The 24,190-nt window shown below is 44.8% G+C and overlaps 2 protein-coding genes across 6 annotated transcripts in view; both read right to left on the bottom strand.

The window, feature by feature from the left end:
- Positions 1–24,190, bottom strand: part of eral1 (Era-like 12S mitochondrial rRNA chaperone 1) — a 682,619-nt gene that overhangs the window by 45,854 nt on the left and 612,575 nt on the right. The window lies entirely within an intron of this gene.
- Positions 1–24,190, bottom strand: part of bcas3 (BCAS3 microtubule associated cell migration factor) — a 915,564-nt gene that overhangs the window by 575,233 nt on the left and 316,141 nt on the right. For all 5 annotated transcript variants that reach the window (XR_013499066.1, XM_078224612.1, XM_078224615.1 and 2 more), the window contains exon 15: positions 7,218–7,482. Coding sequence is in view for 4 of the 5 variants with exons in the window: in XM_078224612.1 (XP_078080738.1) it covers positions 7,218–7,482 (265 nt within the window). In the remaining variant the exon portion in view is untranslated. The remainder of the gene's footprint in view (positions 1–7,217; positions 7,483–24,190) is intronic.

The raw sequence follows: 24,190 nt of genomic DNA, 5'->3' as shown, positions 1-24,190 counted from the left end.
AGCGGGTACAATTTTGTCTTTTAGAAAGCGTTTACTCAGTTACATGGGTAAGATGGGTATAGAGGGATATGGCCCAAATGTGGGCAATTGAAATTAGCTTAGGGGTTTAAAAAAAGACAGCATGGACAAGTTGGACCGAAGGGCCTGTTTCCATGCTGTAAACCTCCATGACTCTATGAATCAGTGCTGAGGCATCAACTTTTTACAATTTATATAAATAACTTGGATGAAGGTTCTGAAGGTATGGTTGCTAAATTTGTCAATGGCACAAAAATAGGTCGGAGAGTAAATTGTGAAGAGTTCATAAGGAATCTACAAAATGGCATCGATAAGTAAAGTGAGTGGGCAAATGGAGTATAATGCATAACAAAATTATTCATTTTGGCAGGAAGAAATAAAAAAAGCATATTATCTAAATGTGAATAATTGCAGAGCACTGAGATTCAGAGGGATCTGGGCGCCGTAGAGCATGACTCACAAAAGACTAGTATGCAGATAGAGCAAGTAATTTGGAAAGTTAATAGAATGCTGTCATTTATTTTGAGAGAAATTAATTACAAAAGTAGGGCGGTTATGCCTCAGTTAAACAAGGCACTGGTCAGACCACATCTGGAGTACTGTGTAAAGTATTGGTCTCCTTATTTAAGGAAAGATGTAAATGCATTGGAAGCAGTTTAGACAAGTTTACTGGACTATTAGCAAGAATGGACGGTTTGTCTTGTGAGGAAAAGTTGCACAGGCTAGCCTTATATCCACTGGAGTTTTGAAGAGTGAGAGATGACATGATTGAAACTTTTAAGATCCTGAAGGTTCTTGACAGGGTAAGCGTGGAGAGCACATTTCCTCGTGTAGGACAATCTAGAACTCCGGATAATAAGGGGGGGGGGGCCGGTAAGATCGCAAAAGAACCAAGAAATTGGGTTCCTGCCCAATTTCTTGCGTCTCGCGATCTTACTGGTACTACTTAAAATAGCATTTAAATATTACAAGTGATCCCAGGATGGAATCATCCTGGCTCACTTGCCTCTGTAGCCTCGCCGGTGGAGGTTCTCTCCGGTGAAGATCACGTACGGTCCCCATGAACAGAGACCAGGCGTGATGGCTCGCCAGTAGAACCAAAGGTCATTGAGCCCACCCCCTCCCCCGGGAGGTCTGGGGCGGGGGTTGCCCCTTGGGCAGTGCCAGCCTGGCACCCTGGCACTGTCCACTGGACACTGCCAATAGTACAGGGTCTGAGGGAGTGGGGCCTGAGAGGACAGGACCAGACTGGGGCGGGTGACCGCCGCGCACTCTGCAACAGCGATCGATGGGGAACTGCTGCTGCTTTGCAACAGCGATTGCGCGGGGGGGGGGGGGGGGGGGGGTTGGAAATCGTTCCATTTGGGGGGGTAGGTGGCAATCGGCTGTGGAAGCCAGCTATAGCTAGGAGAGGCAGTGACACGTTTCTGAGCTCTCAGAGCACTGCAATCTGCACAAGCACAATTGTGCCCTCTGCTGCTATCAGCCGACTTTTGGGTGATTTAGGCCCTGCCCACTCCCCCTGCTGGCAGATTCCAAGTTTGGCAAAATTCTTTTGACTAAATCAGGTTCGGTTGGATTATTAAGTCGCCCAAATAAAGGTGCAGATTTTTCCCATTTTCACGCTCGTTCGGGACTTAGAATTTATTTGGTAAGATCGCCCCCAGGGGGTCATTTATTTAAGATTTTGATTTGATTTATTATTGTCACATGTGTTGGGATAGTGAAAAGTATTGTTTCTTGCGTGCCATATAGGCAAAACATGCCATTCATAGAGTACATAGGGGAGAAGGAAAGGAGAAGGTGCAGGGATGAGAAGAATTCTTTCCTGTCAGTGCCATAAGTCTTTGGAACTCTCTTCCTCAAAAGGCAGTGGAAACACAGTCTTTGTATCTTTTTAAGGCAGAGGTAGCTAGATTCTTGATTAACAAAGGTTATCTCAAAACATTTCATCACTTTGAAACATAATGAACATTGTTATATAGGCAAACATTCTACACAAAGCACAATCCCACAAACAGCAATGGAGTGACTGAGTACTTAACTTCTTTATGGGGTGGCCAAGTAATGTTCTGAGATTCTCAATGTCCACCTGAACATGGATCCAGAAGCTCAGTTTAACATTTTAGCTTAAGGACAGCACCTCTGGCAATACAGCACTCCCTCAGTACGGCATTGGAGCATGAGCTTTAATGATGCCCTCAAATCTTGGATTGTGGTTCACACTCTCAGCTTCTGACAGAGGTGAGAGAGCTACCCACCGAGCTAAGCTGAAACCGCAATAATCCTTCAAAGGAAAAACAAGACGGCTTTTGGAGAAGGCCTCGTTACAGTCTGGAGAGTCAGGCTGGCCCTTTTTGAAGTGGCATGAGGAAGATTGCACAACTGAGAATAAAGCACAGCTCGAATATTACAATGTCTGACCTTGCAACTCCCTCCTTACATATCCATCAAAGCAACAAACAGTGGCATTTTTTTCAGCACCCGCCTTGTTCCACTGTAAATTTGCTTTTGTATCTAATCCCAGGAGCCCACACACACAGTAGCAAGTGCCAACTTCAGACACTGCATCTCCTTACTTGACACTATGAGGTCAATTATATTTTCAGTGTGATAACATTAGCATGTATTCGCTAACCCTACAGGAAGTAGATGTCGTTTCAGTGCATTGTGCTTGTGCTCACAGTACGAGCAGGATCTAAGCCAGGGGTCAGCAATTGTGTGCCGATATCATAATTAGTGCACTTCGTCACCCGCCTATTGACTTACAAAAATACAACGGGGTGTGTTAACAGATAAAATACAAAGGAACCCAAACAAAGTTTGTGTTGGCTTGTTAGACTATGCAGGAAGTATCTCCTTATCAGCTGTGAATTAAGAGTTTTCCTTAGTTCGTGTTTCTATAAGGGGCCACACGCGGCCGGGGGAGTAGGCAACTGCAAATCCAGACTGAACGTCCACTGTAAGATCCGAAACACGCCCTGATAAAGATTTCAACGTCAGATATTTAAACAAGACTGTGCCTTGCACAGGAAAAAGGGACAAACAAGCAGGAATTTAAATGTTTTTCAAGAGGGGCCGTGAGACACAGTACAGCTTCTGAAGTTCATAAGTAAGATAACACAACCAAAAACTGGGTGAATGTTCATTGGGTTCATACACAAAGATCAATTAGCCTGTTTGGTATTACGATTTAAAACAAACAATGAGTGAAAAGATAGGCAATTAAATACCAAACAAATAGAAAAGCATTGTAAAACATTGAGACTTACATTCTGTATTAGGCATCTCATTTTAGAACGGAATATGTATATAGATCACAAGGCAAATCCTAATGAAGACCATTCAGCCAGAACTACCAACTTATGGCATCTTTCTCAAAGAATGGAATTCAACAGTACGCCCATTTCAGAAATAGGATTCAAGTGTGTTGTTTAAGCCTCTATTGATTACATTACTAATTGGACTTTGTGGGCGGCACGGTTGCGCAGTGGTTAGCACTGCTGCCTCACAACATCAGGGACCCAGGTTCGATTCCCAGCTTGGGTCACTGTCTGTGTGGAGTCTGCACGTTCTCCCCATGTCTGTGTGGGTTTCCTCCAGGTGCTCCGATTTCCTCCCATAGTGCAAAAGACGTGCTGGTTAAGTGCATTGGCCATGCTAATTTCTCCCTCAGTGTAACCCAAACAGGCGTCGGAGTGTGGCGACTAGGGGATTTTCACAGTAACTTCATTACAGTGTTAATGTAAGCCTACTTCTGACACTAATAAATAAACTTTAAACTGAAATCCTGAGTACTCTCAATTTAAATAGCAACAACTTGAATTCTAATTCAGGAATTAAAACTATTCCAGTTTAAAATCTGACGGTTGTAAGTGATTGAATTCCAGCTCAGCAACAGATCCAACAACATGCGTGGTTCCTAGTCCAGCGTGCCTCGATTTTAAAATTTTCATTCATTTTCAAAATCCCCCATGGCTTCATCGTCCCTATCTCTGTAATGTCTCCAGCCCTACAAACCTTTAAGATCTCCAGTTCTGGCCTCTTATGCATTCCTCATGTTTTCTCAACCATTGAAATCTTCATTCCCTTTTGGCTGCCTGGGCCTAAGCTCTGGAATCCCCTTGCTCGATCTCCCCAATTCTTTCACCTCTTTTCCGAGACTCCTTGAAACCTTCCTCTTTAACCAAGCTTTGACCCTAACATCCCCTCACGCAGCCCATTGTCAAATTTTCACTAATTACATTCCTGGCTAAGAGCCAAACACCCAGGGGGGCAATTCTCCAAAACAATTTTAAGTGTGGAATTCGCATAAAAACTGGAGTAAATCACGGTGTTCTTTTTTCAGTGAGAGTTTAAAAATGAATCTCCCACACTCTGTGCACGACAGAGTGCATGAGCATGAATCCCGTTGAAAAGTAATGAGCAGAGCCTATTCCCGCTGGAGAGGCCGGCAGCAACGCACTGAGCGGGCCACAGCGCATGCGCTGATTTGTCAGTGCCGGAATTGGCGCATGCACAGTGGCCCCTGTCTGCCGGCCTCCCGATTGCTGGCCAGCTCGATCATTGGCCAGCCCCATGATCGCTGGCCCTCCGTCCCCCTCCCCCACGGCACGATCGCTGGCCGCTCAATCATGCCCTGGCCTAACCTCACTGCCCACCCCCCATCCCGCCTCGATCACTCCCCACCACCCTCCACCGGCAGTCCCGACCCTCCAGCAATCCGGACCCACCCCCCCGAATTCCCCCGCCCCACCCCGATGGCCAGCCCCAATTGCTGGCCTCCCTCCCTCTGTCACTCAGCCCAATTGCAGAGTGATAGCGAGACCCCCCCCACTCCCACCGATGTTCCTCCAGAGGCTATGCCCCCATTAGGCCCCGCTCCCCTGGAACTGCCCCATGCCCAATGGGCAGTGTCAAGATGCCCCCTGGGCATTGGCTCTTTGCCTGGGTGGGCAGTGCCGGGGACCCAGGCTGGCACTGCCAAGGTGCCAATGCGCAGGGGGCACCACCACACCCCCCCACCCTCACTGCCCAACCCTCTGGGGTGGGCCTCAGTTGCCCCCCCTTCTCCCTAGCGGGGTCGGGCTGCCAGCTCCCCGAAAGTGGGGAGCTACTATAAACCCCGCTGGAGTGAAATACTCCTGGTTGGAGGGGAGAGATGCTCGTGGGCCTGGAGATTCCAGTCCTGGGCCTGCTAATTAATTTAAGGTACATTAACTTAGGCATACTCCATAGCCAAGAGTACTTGGCTATCAGCCAACGCATGCGTGTGGAACTTGGCTGATAGCCAAGTTCCACACACATGAGGACGGCCTAAACCAGGATCTTGGGTTCATGTCACACAGCTTGTCTGGACTTGCAGAATCTCACTGGCTGTCCTGTCTGGAGACAATACACATTTCTTTATCCTGTGCCCAATGCTCTCTCCACTCACATTGTCTGTATCTTTAAGACTTGATTAGCTGTAAAGATTCGCATTCTAATCAGTATTCTGTAACTTGAGTTTGTGTCTCTGTGCCCTGTTTGTGAGCAGATATCCACTCCATCTGACGAAGGAGCAGCGCTCCGAAAGCTAATGGCATTTGCTACCAAATAAACCTGTTGGACTTTAACCTGGTGTTGTTAAAACTCTTACTGTCATCTTAAATAATGCAGACACAATGGAATGCTGTATTAACATGTTAACAGCGTAGCAATGTTACAGATACCACCTGCATATTACTGCGTGCAAGCCCTTTATCTTCCTCTAAGCTATGGGTTGAATGCAAGGAGCTCTAATTCTCACTTGAGTGTTATGTACCACTCTCCCACCAGGGTAAGGTCCGTTCTTTATTCATCTGATGCCTCACTTCCACAGGAAAAATGACCAAGTGTTGCTCCTTGCGGCATCTCAGCCTTTGGGCTGAGACGCAAATGAGATCAAGCCTTGGAGGAGGTGCAATGCCTACTCCAATCAGCTTGGATCATGTAGGTCAAGCCCAAGACAGGAGGTGAGAACCCTGTCTTGTCAGCTTGGATCGGGAATGTCTCAACTTGTTGAGACTCTGAATTGGACTTGATTTGATTGAATTGGATTTAAAAAACTTTTAAAGTGTTGCTCCTTGCAAACACAGCAGTTGTCAATTGCTTCATACATATAAGCACTCCAGGTTGGCAGATGTATAGGATCACTTTTATAGTGCCTTGGAAGGGTCTGATAGCAAGGAAGTAATGTTGTGGTAGTCTTGCTGTTATAGAAAGAGCTACCCCTCTTTAAGATATTGTTTGCAGGCCACCCCGCAGCAGATGGTACAATTGCTTGATAGCTTTTCTTGTAAACGAGGGCAGTGAAAGCAAATCTCCAAATGGCGCAGCTATGAGTGGAGGGTTATAAAAACACAAGTCCTAAAGTATTAACAGGTGTGCAGAAATTACTTGTTTCGTAAATCATGTCGGGTGATTAAAACCCTCAGAGGCTACCCATCTGCATCACTTTGAACAGTGTGGTTTAAATGAGGGGTTGGATGAAGAACGAGCAGAGCAGCCTGGACATCAGCAAGTGCCTGTAGGGCCGAATGGCCTGCTTCTGCGCAGTAAATACAATGTAAACGAAACATGCAGCAGCAACCAAGAATAATAGGAGAAATTACTAGCAGGGAAAAATGTGGAAAGAATTGCATGGAACATAATGTGCCAAAAACTAGTGCCAAGTAATTGAAGATATATATGTAGAACAATAGTCTCCCTGTAGCTCAGCTCCCGGGATTATCGATGTGCCTATTCTATATGGGAAAGAGCCTCACCTGAAGTTGTGAAATTGTAATTTAAATAAAGGTTCCATGGTAGTGAGGTTCACACTCGCCCGCAGCAAAGTCTACTTGTGGCCCCAAAAATAACACATTGCAAAAAGCCCTGTTGTTCTGGTTTGCATGATCTCAACTTAACTCAGCAGCATCTTACATTAGCAAATAAATTATAGGCGAGAAAAATGTGGACCCAGTAAACTATCACCCACAGAGAGTACAAAGCATAACACATTTCATCTGTTATCAGAAGTATTTGTTCTCCAGCCAATTGTGCTTTGGAAATGTCTGCTTAGTGTGGATCTGATAGTAAAGGTATGGAGCAGACCTGGAACTGACAGGCTGATTGTTAAGAAAGGATTACTGCAGCTTTAATGTAATCTCTTGATTTCAGGAAAAAGAGCTGATACTCACTGTGAAGTGGTGACCCGGAGGGGCTGCTTGAGAGACCAGCCACTGGACTGCAGCGCCCGCCTTGCTTGGTTGACAGCTCCTGTTCAATGTCTTCCAGCCCAGCACTCTTCTGGAATCGACTCATGCGATTCACCACGCGAGGAGACATGTGCGTTCGCACAGAGGGCTGTCCGCCATAAGGGTTTACTGGAAACACATGCGAGGTCCCCCGGAGTGTGCTGATTACCACCCAGCGACAATCCTGGCTGAAGCAGATATCTTGCACCTAGAACACAAACAGCAGCCTGACACGGTCATACTCAAGGATTCATACCTACAATGTCCTAGACACCAACCTCACCATCCCTGGGGATGTCCTGTCCCACTGACAGGACAGACCCATCAGAGGTGGTGGCACAGTGGTATACAATCAGGAGGGAGTTTCCTTGGGAATCCTCAATGTGACAGTGGACCTCGTGAAATGTCATGGCATCAGGTGAAACATGGGCAAGGAGTTTGCACATTCTCCCCGTGTCTGCGTGGGTTTCCTCCAGTGCTCTGGTTTCCTCCCACACTCCAAACCTGTGCGGGTTAGGTGGATTGGCCATGCTAAATTGCCCCTTAATGTCAAGGGGACTAGCTAGGGTAAATGCATGGGGTTATGGGGATAGGGCCCTGGATGGGATTGTGATCGACGTGGACTCGATGGGCCAAATGTCCTCCTTTTGCACTGTAGGATTCTAAGATAACCAGTCACACCCACCCTAATCCCCACTCAGCTGATGAATCCATGTTGACCAGAACTTGGAAGAGCAGTGAGGATGGCAAGAGCACAGAATGTACTCTGGGTGGGGAGTTTTCAATGATTGGGGGTGTTTGTTGGCAGGCAAAGGGACGTCTTGTAAGTGCAAGGCTTTCAAAAGTGTGTTCACGAGAGTTCAGGATTAGCACATTCCTTTTAGAGTGAAGGGAAGGCTGGTAGAAATAGGGAACGCTGGATGACTCAGGATATTGAGGCCCTGATCAAAAAGACGAAGGAGGCCTATGATATGCCTAGGCAGCTGGGATCAAGTGGATCCCTTGAAGAGTATGGAGGCTGTCGGAGTAGAGTTAAGAGAGAAATCAGGAGGGCAAAAAGGGGACATGAGATTGCTTTGGCAGTTAAGGCCAAGGAGAATCCAAAGAGCTTCTACAAATACATAAAGGGCACAAGAGTAATTAGGGAGATAATAGGGCCTCTTAAGAATAAACAAGGTCATCTACGTGCGGATCCACAAGAGATGGGCGAGATCCTAAATGAATATTTCTCATCAGTATTTACTGTTGAGAAAGGCATGGATGTTAGGGAACTTGGGGAAATAAATAGGGATGTCTTGAGGAGTGTACATATTACAGAGAAAGAGGTGCTGGAAGTCTTAAAGCGCATCAAGGTAGATAAATCTCCGGGACCTGATGAAGTGTATCCCAGGATGCTGTGGGAGGCTAAGGAGGAAATTGCGGGTCCCCTAGCAGAGATATTTGAATCATCGACAGCCATAGGTGAGGTGCCTGAAGATTGCAGTGTGGCAAATGTTGTGCCTTTGTTTAAGAAGGGCTGCAGGGAAAAACCTGGGAACTACAGGCCGGTGAGCCGAACATCTGCAGTGGTTAATTTGTTAGAAGGTATTCTGAGAGACAGGATCTACAGGCATTTAGAGAGGCAAGGACTGATTAGGGACAGTCAGCATGGCTTTGCGAGTGGAAAATCATGTCTCACAAATTTGATTTGAGTTTTTTGAAGGGGTAACCAAGAAGGCAGATGAGGGTGGTGCATTCGACATTGTCTGCATGGACTTTAGCAAGACCTTTGACAAGGTATCGCATGGTAGTTTGTTGCATGAGGTTAAATCACATGGGATCCAGGGTGAGGTAGCCAATTGGATACAAAATTGGCTTGATGACAGAAGACAAACTGGACGCCTGTGACCAGCGGTGTGCCTCAGGGATCGGTGCTGGGTCCACTGTTATTAGTCATTTATATTAATGATATGGATGAGAATTTAGGAGGCATGGTTAGTAAGTTTGCAGATGACACCAAGATTGGTCACATAGTGAACAGCATAGATCGCAATAAGATCTTGATCAATTGGGCCAGTGGGCTGATGAATGGCAGATGGACTTTAATTTAGATAAATGCGAGGTGATGCATTTTGGTAGATTGAACCAGGGCAGGACTTACTCAGTTAATGGCAGGGTATTGGGAGAGTTATAGAACAAAGGGATCTAGGGGTACAGGTTCATAGCTCCTTGAAAGTGGAATCACAGGTGCACAGGGTGGTGAAGAAGGCATTCAGCATGCTTGGTTTCATTGATCAGAATACAGGAGTTGGGTCGTCTTGTTGAAGTTGTACAAAACATTGGTAAGGCCACACTTGGAATACTGGGTACAGTTCTGGTCACCCTACCATAGAAAGGATATTATTAAACTAGAAAGAGTGCAGAAAAGATTTACTCGGATGCTACCGGGACTTGATGGATTGAGTTATAAGGAGAGGCTGGATAGACTGGGACTTTTTTCTCTGGAGCGTAGGAGGCTGAGGTAGAGGTCTATAAAATAATGAGGGGCATAGATCAGCTAGATAGTCAATATCTTTTCCCAAAGTTAGGGGAGTCTAAAACTAGAGGGCATAGGTTTACGGTGACAGGGGAAAGATACAAAAGGGTCCAGAGAGGCATGATTTTCACACAGAGGGTGGTGAGTGTCTGGAGGTAGTAGTAGAGGCAGGTACAATTTTGTCTTTTAAAAAGCATTTCGACAGTTACATGGGTAAGATGGGTATAGAGGAATATGGAATGCGGACAGTTGGGACTAGCTTAGTGGTAAAAACTGGGCGACATGGACAAGTTGGGCCAAAGGGCCTGTTTCCATGCTGTAAACCTCCATGACTCTATGACAATCACCAAGAATGGTTCAGTACACCACTACTGCTGCAATAGCTGCTAAACTCATCTGTGGCAGATGTTGAGACAGCCAACAAGAGGGAAAAACCTACTTAACCTCATCCTCATAAATCCACTGTTATGGATGTACCTGTCCATGAGAGTATTCATATATGAGACCATCGCACTATTCTTGGGCAGACAAAGTCCCATTTTCACACTGAAAATACTCTCTTTCCTGTTATCTCACCAATCTTCAATCCATGCTAATATATAACCTACACAATGAGCTTTTATTTTATGCGATAACCTTTGATGTGGCACCTTATCAAATGCCTTCTGGAAACCTGAGTACAGCATATCCACCAGTTCCCCTTTATTCATAGACAATATGACTCCTTCAAGGAGCATTTGCAAGGCACCTTCAGCCAGGAGTGCCGAGTAGATGATCCATTGCGTGATGCTGCAGCGGTCCCCCGCATCATAATTGCCAGTCTTTAGTCAATTTCATTCACTCCGTGTTATATCAAAAAACAGCTGAAGGCACTGGATACTGCAAAGGCTATGGGCTCTGACAACATGCTGGAAATAGTACTGAAGACATCTGCATCCCTAGCCAAGCTGTTCCAGTACAACTACGACCCCCAGTCCCCAGTCCTGATGATAGTACTGCAACTGATATAAATATAAATGGATATATATGTTAAAGGGAATGTTTAAAAATTCAGTTTTATTTTACAGGTAGTCAGTGTGTCTGGAAAACCTTTAGCTCAGATGTTGCAAAACCAGGATAATCACTCCTATTAGCCATGCCGTGTTTATTTAGGATAGAGCGAATGGAGTTTTGTTTCTAAAAAAAGAGGTTCCCTGGGGGTTTTTAATTAAAGGAATGGAATGTGGGTTTAGGTAGGCAGGGTATTGATGATGTGGTTAATAAGAGAAACTAGGTCGGTAGCAGAGAAACAGCTTTGCAGTTCTAGCTGGGAATTGTTTGAAGACAAGAGGTTTCTCCAAGCTGCTCTGAAATTCATTTTTTTTCTGAAAGCTTCAAGACAGTCGCCACTCATTATATCAAATATCTTTATCGTTGCTAACTGTATTTAAAATGGGCTTTAAGTCTGTTAGAGGAATGTAGCTTATTTGGAACTGAAACAGTGATAAGTTAGAAATTTAAGCTGTTTCCTTTTCAATTTTTAATATAGTTCAACTGTTAATGGTTAAGCTACTTCATTTGTTAGAGTTATATTTAAACTGCGTTATTAAATAAAGTTTGTTTTACAATGAAAGATTTGTCAATGTCATTACTCCAGGAGTGAAGCATCCTAGCTCATATTTATGCCAAAATGGAAAAATTGTTGGGAGTCTAGTCTGGCTTCATAGTATACCTTTGGGTTGGTCCGGGATCCTAATACAGCAATGTGGAAAATTGCCCAGCTATGTCCTGTCCACAAAAAGCAAGATAAATCCATCCCAGCCAATTACCGCCCCCTCAGTCTGTTTATCAGTCATCAGCAAAGTAATGGAACGGGTTAAGAACAGTGCTGTCAAATAGCACCTACTCAGCAATAACCTGCTCACTGACATTCAGTTTAGGTTCCGCCTCAGCTCCTGGCCTCATTGCAGCCTTGGTCCAAACTTGGACAACAGAACTGAATTTCAAGAGGTCAGGTGAGAGTGACTGCTCTGAATATCAAGGCACATTTATCTAAGTATGGCATCAAGGAGCCCTAGCAAACTGGAGTCAATGGGAATCAAGGGTAAAAACACTCCACCCAGCTGAGTCTTACTGAGCATAAAGGAAAATCATTGTGGTCGTTGGAGATCAAGCATCTCAGTCCCAGGATATTGCTGCAGGAGTTTCTCAGTGTATTCTCCAGGTCCAACCATCTTCAGCCACCTTGTCAATGACCTTCTCTCCATATAAGATTAGAAAAGGGGAGATTTGCTGGTGACTGCACAATGTTTAGTGCCATTTCTGACTCCTCAGATACTAATTTAGTTCCGGTCCAAATGCAGTGAGATCTAGATAACATTCAGGATCGGGCTGATAAGTGGCAAGTGACATTCATGCCACACAAGTGCCAGGTAATGATCATCTCCAACAAAATAAAATCTAAGCATCTGCCCTTGACATTCAGTGGCAAGACCATTGCTGAATCCTGCACTAGCAACATCCTGGGGGATTCCATATACCAGGAACTGAACTAGACCTACCAAATAAATTGGCGACAAGAGCAGATCAGAGGCTGGGAATTTTGCAGTGGGTAACTCACCTGCTGACTCCCCAAAGCCTGTCCACCATCTACAAAGAAGATGCTACAAGTGTGAAGGAATATTGTCCACTTGCCTGGAAAAGTCCACTCCAACACTCAAGGGACTCAACAGCATCCAGGACAAAGCATAAAAGCAAATTACTACGGATACAGGAATCTGAAACAAAAGAGAAAATGCTGGAAAATCTCAGCAGGTCTGTCAGCATCTGTAAGGAGAGAAAAGAGCTGACGTTTCGAGTCCAGATGACCCTTTGTCAAAGCTGGTTTGACAAAGGGTCATCTGGACTCGAAATGTTAGCTCTTTTCTCTCCTTACAGATGCTGCCAGACGTGCTGAGATTTTCCAGGATGTGGAGATGTCGGCATTGGACTGGGGTAAGCACAGTAAGAAGTCTCTTCTTACTTGGACTTTAACCTGGTGTTGTGAGACTTCTTACTGAGATTTTCCAGGACAAAGCAGCCTATTTGATTGGCACCCATCCACCACCTTGAACATTCAATCCCTCCACCACTGACGCGTAGTGGCAACAGTATATACCATCTGCAAGATACACTGCAGGAACTGACCAAGGCTCCTTTGACAATATCACCCACACCTATGGCCTCTACAACCTAGAAGGACAAGGAAACAGATATATGGGAACACTGCCCTCAATTTCCCCTCTAAGACATGCACCATCCTGACTTGGAACTAGATTGTTAATCCTTCATTGTCACTGGGTCAAAATCCTGAACCCCCTCTCTAACAGCACAGTGGGTGTACCTACACCATATAGACAGCAGCAGTTCAAGAAGATGATTCATCACCACCTTTTCAAGGGCAATTAGGGATAGGCAATAATGCTGGCCTTGCCAGCAATGTCCACATATTGTGAAATAATAATTTTTGAAAAGGTAATAGAATACTGTGAGAATGGAAGTAACAGGCAGCATTGCCACATAATCCCAAATCATATAAAGACCTATGCATGGAGCCCTTTTACTGAACACATACGGCTGGTGGAGCCTTGTCCATCAAGAAATAGTAGGTGAGCTACTCCCCTCTGTGAAATAACTTTCCATATGGACATAAAATGCATTGGAATGTCTTTTGGTTGTGAAAGGGGCTCTATAAATATAGTTTCCTTTCTCTTTTCACTGTATGAGTTGGAATGTGAAACCTGGGACGTGACCTTACCGCCCGTTCACGCCACGTTCCCGCTGCAGTGAAGACGGAGAACTTGATGACAAGCCAAATCTCCGTTCACTGCGGCGGGATGGGAAAATCCCACTTCTTAACTTCTTAAAGGGGAATTGCACAGACTACACTAGCTGCTGGAACTGGTCTCTTGGGAAAATCCCGCTGGCGTGAACAGTTGGAAAGTTCTGGCCTTCGTAGCTCCTGTAAAGAAGTGTGGTAGGAAATAAAAAGCAAAACGCACTGAGTGACAGCCCCCAAAACATTGATGTAACAGATGGCAGATTCCGTGATAAACATCTTGTGGCAGTGAGTTTAAAGCCTTTTGAGGCTGAAACAGTCCAGTGCCGTAGCATCCACGTGCCATGGTGTCTCAGCTCATTTGTCAGGCAGCAAAGGGAGTTCCAAATCTTTGCCGAAGATTGGACAGCCAGGAAAAATACTGTACCTTCACTGCACCTGACTTGATGTGCAAGAGGAGGTGATGGCCTAGTGGTATTATCGCGAGACTATTAATCCAGAAACTCAGCTATTGTTCTGAGAACCCAGGTTCGAATCCCACCATGGTAGATGCCGGAATTGGAATTCAAATAGAAAAAAATCTGGAATTAAGAATCTACTGATGACCATGAAACCATTGTCGATTGTTGGAAAAACCCATCTGGTACACTAATCTCCTTTAGGAAGGAAATCTGCCATCCTTACCTCGTCTGGCCTACATGTGACTCCAGAGCCACAGCAATGTCCAATCTCAATTGGTCTCAGGCAACTAAGGATGGGCAATAAATACTGGCCAGCCAGTGACGCCCATGTCCCATGAATGAATAAATAGAAGTTACACTTCAATGTGCTGGCAACTGTGTAGTAGCCAGGCATCAGTACTTAAAAGCACCTACAGGATACCTTGATTGGCTGTATTCCCCTTATTGTATTTCCCACCGCAGAGTTCATATCAAACATTTCATGTGTGATGTTTATATAGAATCGGGATCTTAGTGCCATATGCAATTAAATACTGAATCTAGGAGCAGAACCTTCATAAAGCTGGTTTTCAAGCACAGGGGTCACAATGTTCAATTACTCCGCACTCAGTCAAGTTGATGCTGGCACATACACCAACTTTTACTGCCTGCTCATCAACGTAATTGCAGCATGCAGACCAGTGCCAAACATGCTGCTGAATGGCTGCATGAAAAGCAAGAGTCCAGGAGCATGCATGTGGTACCACGAGCCTGCACTCCTTACAGGTAGCCTGTCTTCAAAGGGTAATTGCACAGGCTACACTAGCTGCTGGAACTAGTCTCAGAAAGTGTTTCTGGAAGGAAGGAGACTGCAAATGTAGCAACGGGCCTGGCCAGGATCAAGCGTCAGATCAAGCCCAAGATTGGGTGCAATGCCTTATCTTGCCAGCTTGGATCTTGTTTGTCTCTCTTGTAGGGACCTTGAATTGGATTGAATTGGATTTGGAATTTGGTTTTTGGAGCAAGCAAGGATTTGGGTTTGTCCAGTCCATTGGTTTTGTAACGTTAAGGATAGAGTAAAACAAAATGGGCCAGATAGAGGGCTCTGAGGTTCCTTGTTGTAATGCTGAAGACCTTAGTGATGGAGGTGGAAAGGACGAGCAGGGTGATGTTTCCACACCAGGAAAGCAAGTGGCCAGGGAGGTGAATTTCCAGAGTCCGGCCTCAAATGGATGATCGAGGTCAACGACTGCATCTTCAAATGACATATCCTACCAACTGAACAACAAACCTCTCATGCCACTCAAAGCAGTATAACCCCATTGGCAATCAGGATTCATGCCTAACATTCAGATACTCTATCTCACCCTCATACACACACCAATGTGATTCAAGAAATTGAGAGCCTACTGCTATGCAGGTTGACTGGAATTTTCCAATCGTGCTCCCAATCCCCAGAGGGATTGGGAAACAGTGCAGCTGTCAGGAGTCACTCCAATCAGGTTTAGTGCCCTTCCCAGCCTGCCTAGTTTCAGCTGCAGCTATGTGGCCAGCATGTGGAAAGGTTCCCCACCACAATGGTGGCCTGACATTTTTTAAAATTTAGATTTGGAAATATTGGAGCGAGGGTCCCGCTCAAGCTACTGCATCTTTCCATAGGAGGGCCTCCCACCATCCCTCCCATTTCGTGAGTTTGCGCACTGTCCTTAATTGGATAGGATGCTTGAGGGATCAGTTATCTCAGTTAATTAGATGGCTAGTGTGTGATGTAGAATGGCTCAATCCTTGTGCCAGCTGCGGTAGTTTAGTGAGGCCTGCTTCTTCACCTTGCTCTTGTCTCTCTCTAATGGAGAGAGATGCCTCAAGTGCTTTGTGTAATATGGCTAATTACCATACCAGATTACCTACCCTCCGGCCATTAATTGGCCACTTCAGAGAAAATTGCAAGTGAGCTTCTGACTCCCACTGGGGCCGAATGGTGGGGCTTGGTAGCCCCCACGGAAAATCCTGCCCAAAGCTGCTGTAAGTTGTGGAATGAAGGGAACCTGGGATGGAGGGGTTTGGGACATCATTAATTGTTTACCAGCAACTCTGTACAAATGGCCACACATTAGATATTTGGCTATTTGTCAGGCTGTTAGCCTAATTCCAACACTTAGTCAATTCCATTAACAAATCCATCCTGGGGGTTGAGTGTTGCTCAAATAAAACACTTTTCATTGTCAAATCATATAATTTCTATCCTCAAGAAAGCAAGCACTGTAGCTCAGCATTGGGCAAAGTACATCATTGCCACATTCTGAACTTGGGAGGAAAAATGCAGACAAATGGCAGTGATATACCCACACAATGGCATCTCACACTCAGCAACTCCAATTTGTTTCCCCTTCTAGAACACACCACACTTTTTCCCATTAATAACATGGATCCTTTCCAGGCGATCAGGACAATAATATGAATGAAAGAACATCTGTGTGGCCCCGGTGGCGCAGTGGTTAGCACTGCTGCCTCACAGCGCCAGGGACCCGGGTTCGATTCCTGGCTTAGGTCACTGTCTGCGGAGTCTGCACATTCTTCCCATGTCTGTGGATTTCCTCCCACACTCAAAGAACAAAGAAAATTACAGCACAGGAACAGGCCCTTCGGCCCTCCAAGCCTGCACCGACCATGCTGCCCGACTTAACTAAAACCCCCTACACTTCCGGGGACCATATCCCTCTATTCCCATCTCATTCATGTACTTGTCAAGACGCCCCTTAAAAGTCACTACCGTATCCGCTTCCACTACCTCCCCCGGCAACGTGTCCCAGGCACCCACCACTCTCTGTGTAAAACATCTGCCTCGTACATCTCTTTTAAAACTTGCCCCTCTCACCTTAAACCTATGCCCTCTAGTAATTGACTCTTCCACCCTGGGAAAAAGCTTCTGACTATCCACTCTGTCCATGCCTCTCATAATCTTGTCGACTTCTATCAGGTCTCCCCTCAACCTCCGTCACTCCAGTGAGAACAAACCAAGTTTCTCCAATTTCTCCTCATAGCCAATGCCCTCCATACCGGGAAACATCCTGGTAAATCTTTTCTGTACCCTCTCCAAAGCCTCCACATCCTTCTGGTAGTGTGACGACCAGAATTGAACACTATATTCCAAGTGCGGCCTCACTAAGGTTCTATAAAGCGTCAACATGACTTGCCAATTTTAAAACTCAATACCCCGGCCGATGAAGGCAAGCATGCCGTATGCCTTCTTGACTACCTTCTCCACCTGCATTGCCACTTTCAGTGACCTGTGTACTTGTACACCCAGATCCCTTTGCCGATCAATACTCCTAAGGGTTCTACCATTTACTGTATATTTCTTATCTGTATTAGACCTTCCAAAGATGTGTGGGACATTTACGTTGATTGGCCAGGCTAAATTGCCCCTTAGTGTCAGGAGGGTTAGCAGGGTAAATGAGTGAGGTTATGGAGATTGGGTGGAATTGTTGTCAGTGCAGGCTCAATGGGCTGAATGGCCTTCTTCTGCCTGTAGGGATTCTATTCTATGGAACATCATTAGACCCCAGTTTTTAAACACAAAAACACTGGTGGAAATCATTCCCATCAATTGAATTGTGTAATGCAAGCTAATTAACGAATCAGAACAGTAAAGGCCATCTCGGAAATAGTGGCAGCTTAGTGGCTCTGAAAAAGAGAAAGCTCGAGGAGGCCTGATGGAGGTTTGACAGATTATTAAATGGTTGCATGGGGTGAATGTGGAGAAACAAATGCAACTCCATCCCTTTGCCCATCATTGACAGTTGTGGCTTTAGCTGTCCCGGTTCCCTGCTTCTTTCCCTCAGTAATTCTCCTCTTTCCCTTCCTTTACAACATTTCTTGAACCCAACCTCTTGGACACTCTCATAATGGGAGTCTGATGATGCAGCTGTATAGAACGCTGGTTAGGCCACATTTGGAGTACTGCGTCCAGTTCTGGTCGCCGCACTACCAGAAGGACGTGGAGGCGTTAGAGAGAGTGCAGAGAAGGTTTACCAGGATGTTGCCTGGTATGGAGGGTCTTAGATATGAGGAGAGATTGGGTAAACTGGGTTGTTCTCCCTGGAAAGATGGAGAATGAGGGGAGATCTAATAGAGGTGTACAAGATTATGAAGGGGATAGATAGGGTGAACGGTGGGAAGCTTTTTCCAAGATCAGAAGTGACGATCACGAGGGGTCACGGGCTCAAGGTGAGAGGGGCGAAGTATAACTCAGATATTAGAGGATGTTTTTTACACAGAGGGTGGTGGGGGCCTGGAATGCGCTGCCAAGTAGGGTGGTGGAGGCAGACACACTGACATCGTTTAAGACTTACCTGGATAGTCACATGAGCAGCCTGGGAATGGAGGGATACAAACGATTGGTCTAGTTGGACCAAGGAGCGGCACAGGCTTGGAGGGCCAAAGGGCCCGTTTCCTGTGCTGTACTGTTCTTTGTTCTTTATATCACCTTCGATGGCTGAGCACCAATTTTTTGATTGCACATCTGTGAAACACTTTGGGATGTTTTTCTACATTAAAGGTGAGAGATAAATACCAGTTGTTGGGATCATTCGTGGTGATGGCGTTTCTCCAAATTTCAGAAGAACTCAGAGTGCTCAACATGTTCTGCCAAGTTAACCTCACCTATCAGCACATCATTTGTTGGCGCCAAGAATTGGATTTGTCGCGGAGGAGAATAAAGGTGGCATTGATGTGCAATGTAACATCACGGATGCACAATGGATTCTATGGTATTCCTGGGAGTTGTACTGGAACCAAGACAATGGAAATCCATGGTATGGCTACCATTTTGGATGGGGTTAATTTCTAAGGGCACAGTAAAGAGCAATACTACATATTCCATGCTGTTTCTCCTTCTGCATTTTTCCTCCCAAGTTCAGAATGTGGCAATGCTTGCTGGCAGCTGATTCCATGATGCTTCAGTATGTTGCACAACCGACTATTTTTCATGTATATGAATATCTCGTGACTAGTGGCAGCTTAGTCATCATGATGGACATTGTCAGCTGAGTTCAAGCCTCCATCTACCCACATCCATCCATCCATCTTATGCACACATTCACACTTTCCTGTATGGTTCATTCAGAAATGGCAACCCTAAATTCAGCACAAACCAGACATCGAACCTGGTCCTGCTGAATGTCTCCATGCTCCACCAGGGCAGTGATTTCACCTATAATGCCATTTGGAGAACTTCCAATGTGTTTCTGTTGTCACAATTGCCACCAGAGCGATACAAATATAGGATTGAAACTCAAGTTTACAGAGGTGCACTAGTATGGTATTAACAGCAGTCTACCGTCAATAAGAAACCTTTTGGCTCACTTGCAGCCTAAACTGGTACAGGGTTCCCCTTTAATTCAGATCAGCCATGAGGCTGTAATCAATCTGAATTACTCAGGGGTGGGGGAGGGTGGGATGGGGGGTTGCAATGGCTGAAAAGCTCTGTGTAAACAGTCTTCAAATGTAAAGAGAGAGACAGACAGGGATCAGATTAACGGTGACATGTCGCTGCACTGAATGACTTGATCAAAGAGTCAGTCACTCAACTATGAGGCATGGCCAAGCACTCACTTCGGTCTGGGTCTCAATACAGTCCCTACTTAACTAACAGACAGCCGTGATAAAAATCTCAACAAAAATTCCAGTCATGCACAGTGGACAAAAAAAAACTGTATTCACTGTCATATGCATTTAAATCTGTGCCCGCAAGGTCTGCAAAAGAAAGACATTTTAATCAGTTACCTCTGACAGATACTTGGCGGTATGATTGTCACATTACTATGAATGCCATATTCAGCGGATGGGGGAGTGGAGAATAACCCCTGCCTACACTTTTGAGTCACGGGGACACATTCAAACCAACTAGCTCCCTGAAAAGTGAGAAGGTTTACAGCTTTCCCAATCAGCTCCAGTAATAATGACCTGCGCTGTCTGCAATTCAATGGAAGCCTTACTCTCTCGAGCATCGATGGGGAAAAGTATGGGACATTCTCAGTGTCTGCCCCATGGTTATTTGCATGCTTAGCCTCAATACAAGAGTCAGTGGATTTTTCTTTCCATTTTATCAGAGCATCATCACATCCCTGAACAAAAGAACATACGTAGCTCAGACGTTTTATGTACCCAGTCAACTGAACTTGACATCTTATTTAGACTGAGTGGCGTAAAAAGTCAATGGATACAAGGTTAAATAGTATCTGTGTTTGTGACTGGAGTATACAATGCAGGAGTTCTATTCTAATTTTCACAAACTGTGGTACGTGAGAGTATAAGGTGAGCTCCTCCAATATACAGAAACAGTGGGGTATTTGAGTAGACAATCCAATTATATATATAAATGGTGGTATATGCAGAGAAATCCCATTATGATATACATAAGCTGTGGTATTTGAATACATACAGTGAATCCCATTAAAATACGCAGACTGGTATTTGAGCACATACAGATCCATTATCATACACACAAACTGTTTTTTGTCTGCATCATCGAGTTTACTGAACCACCTCGCTTAATGCATCACCAAGGATGAACAGAATAGGAGAGAGTAGGAGTTAAATAAATGCTCAGTTCACTATTACACTGTAGGGTAAAAATAGAATTTGTTTCTTTCTTTTCTCATGGAAGATAATGTTTTGTATGTTTTTTTCATATGGGAGTTCAATGTCTGAATCACGAAAGTTGGACTTTAACCTGGTGTTGTGAGACTTCTTACTCACAAAAGACTGACAGGCTTATTGGAAATATAATAAATTGTGAAGTAATGCTTAAGTTTGTATATTCAGGTCGATGGTATTTTTCATGCTGTGCTTGGACTTAGATCAAAGGTATCTTTTAGATGTGACCCGTCCGATACACAGTCTGCTTTAATGACCCTAAATCCACTCAATAACCTATTGCCTCGTAACACCAGAACTCTTCACTGTCTCACATACATTCAACAGGGACAGGTCACCAGCTCACAGAAGCCCGCATAAAGCCGCTCACACAGTAACAAACAACTTACATTTATATGGCACTGCTCATGTTAAAACAACCCAAAGCAAACAATTGTCACTGGATAAAAGCAAATTACTGCAGATGTTGAATCTGAAAACCCAGACTTCAACCCAGATAAATGCATAGTGGTCCATTTTGGCAGGTCAAATGGGATGAAGGAGTACAATATAAAGGGAAAGACTCTTAGTACTGTAGAGGATCAGAAGGACCTTGGGGTCCGGGTCCCTAGGACTCTAAAATCGGCCCCGCAGGTGGAGGAGGTGGTTAAGAAGGCGTATGGTGTGCTGGCCTTTATCAATCGAGGGATTGAGTTTAGGAGTACGGGGATAATGATGCAGTTATATAAGACCCTCGTCAGACCCCACTTGGAGTACTGTGCCCAGTTCTGGTCACCTCATTACAGGAAGGATGTGGAAATGATTGAAAGGGTGCAGAGGAGATTTACAAGGATGTTGCCTGGATTGAGTGGCATGCCTTATGAAGATAGGCTGAGGGAGCTCAGTCTTTTCTCTTTGGAGAGACGTAGGATGAGAGGAGACCTAATAGAGGTATATAAGATGTTGAGAGGCATAGATCGGGCGGACTCTCAGAGGTTTTTCCCAGGGTGGAAATGGCTGCTACGAGAGGACACAGGTTTAAGGTGCTGGGGGGTAGGTACAGGGGAAATGTTAGGGGGAGGTTTTTCACACAGAGGGTGGTAGACGAGTGGAATCGGCTGCCGTCAGTGATGGTGGAGGCAAACTCAATTGGGTCTTTTAAGAGACTCCTGGATGAGTACATGGGACTTAATAGGATGGAGGGTTATAGGTAGGCCTAAAAGGTAGGGATATGTTCGGCACAACTTATGGGGCCGAAGGGCCTGTTTTGTGCTGTAGTTTTTCTATGTTTCTATGAAACCAAAAGAGAAAATACTGGAAAATCTCAGCAGGTCTGGCAGCATCTGTAAGGAGAGAAAAGAGCTGACGTTTCAAGTCCAGATGACCCTTTGTCAAAGCTGTTAAAGCCCTTTGTCAAAGCTGGCCCCAAGCTCTGGAATTCCCTCCCGAAACATTTAGATCTCTCTCTCCTCCTTTAAGACATTCCCTAAATCCAACCTCTTTGACCAAGCTTTTTGTCACTTGTTCTGACATTGCTTGACGCGGCATTTTGTTTGATGATGCTCTTTTGAAGCTCCGCAGAGTGCTTTATTACATGAAAGACATTACACAAATTCATGCAGCTGACTTTATGTTGTTCCTTAGTGCTTCTGGGAAAATACCTGCCAAACTCAGTCATTTCCACTTTTGCTGTGACCCAGAGATAATGGGTGGGATTCTCCGGCCGTTCATGCCAGTGGGAATTTTCTGTTCCTGCCAGCATGGGGTGGCTTCAATGGGAAATCCTATTGACAGCAGTGGGATCAGAGAATCCCGCTGCCAGCAAACAGCACAACGCTTTCCACCGCCAGCAAACACGCAACTGGGAAACTGGAGAATTTCACCCAATGTCTCTACAAAATAGACCTCAATTGATTTGTAAGTGAGAACGAGTGGGCAATTAAAATAGAATCAGTACCAGTTAATTGGCAAGAAGTGACGAAGCGTAATGCAGCCATGGTGAGTGACACCGAATGAAAAAGTTAATTTGGACACACAAGAATTATCTTGCAAAGAAACAGTGGAAAAAGACTATAGCCTGAATTCTCCAGCCATTTACTCCCCATTGCCGCTGCCAGAGAGGACTGAGAATTTGCTGCTCAGCCAAATCACTGCAGCGGAACAGGAGAATCCCGCCGGCAGGAATGGCCGGAGAATCCTGCCCTACATATTTTTCAAATTGATAACAGAATTATAATATCAATATTTAAACCAGTAACAGATCCTGCCTAAATAATCCTGTACATTCTGGTGGCAAAATAATAAAATCAGGAATCTAAGGGATGAATTCCTGCATGAGTCACATTCGAAAGGTCAGAGAATCTCCATCCCACAGTCCTTTCTGCAGGGCTCTTCACTTACAATGAAGAAAGGCAAAACATCTTTATAATGAATCAGTTGAGAAATTAATAGCACGAGTGAATCTATTGCTACTTAACACACTTTAGAACTGTAATAGCTAAGAGGTGCCTGTAACTACTGTTCTTTTTAACTATTCCAAGACAGACTCAAATAAAGGTAATGCATGTGCCCAGAGGGTAGAACACCTTTAAGAATGTATCTCGGATTGATTCCCCACTAATATGTTGCTAGTTCAACAAGAAAAGAATCATTGTTTGATTCAGAACTGAGACATGAAGTGAGGCAAGGGGCACGGAAGAGTCAAAGGTTAGGATGCTGGCCTGGAACTCGGCAAAGTTCAGGCTGATAAGAAGAGATTTGGGGCAAATTAACTGGACTGCAAAATTAGCAAACACGTCAATGGATCAGCAGTGGGAAATCTTGAAGGTGTTTTATGCAAAATAAATGTATGGTGAAAAAGGATAAAGAACAAAGCTTTGTGGATTAATTGAGATTAAAATTAATCTGAAACTTAAAACTAATATGTATGATAAAATTAGGGCAAACAAAACTAATGAAAATCAAGAGAAATATGGATGGTACTGTGGGATGGTGAAAAGGAAGACTGGAAGAATGAAACGGAATATGAAAAAGGGCGACAGCTAATATAAAAGGGCCTTTTATAAAAAGTAAAATAATAGAGGGCATTCTGTTCAAGTGTGTCTAAGTGTGGAAGAGAAAGGTGCGATGGAATGACGAAATTAATATTTTGCTTTAGTCTTTGTAAATGTACCCCACCTGTGATATGTTGCCTGGCATGGGCAGATAGTGGCGTCGTGGTTCTGTCATTAGACTAGAAATCCAGAGACCCAGGCTAATACCATGGCAGCACATTGATTTAAATTCAACTGATAAATCTGGAACTGGTTAGTTTTTTTTATTGGTGTCACAAGTGGGCTTACATTAACACTGCAATGAAGTTACTATGAAGATCCCCTAATCGCCACACACATGGCGCCTGTTTGGGTACACTGAGGGAGAATTTAGCATGGTTAATGCACCGAACCAGGAAACTGGAGCACCCGAAGGAAACCCATGCAGACGCAGGGAGAATGTGCAAACTCCACACAGACAGTCACCCAAGGCCAGA

The sequence above is a fragment of the Mustelus asterias genome, chromosome 12 (genome assembly GCF_964213995.1).
Source record: "Mustelus asterias chromosome 12, sMusAst1.hap1.1, whole genome shotgun sequence".
NCBI classification, from domain to species: Eukaryota; Metazoa; Chordata; class Chondrichthyes; order Carcharhiniformes; family Triakidae; genus Mustelus; species Mustelus asterias.
Note: the sequence above shows the minus strand (reverse complement) of the source record. Positions and strands in the feature narration are given on the sequence as shown.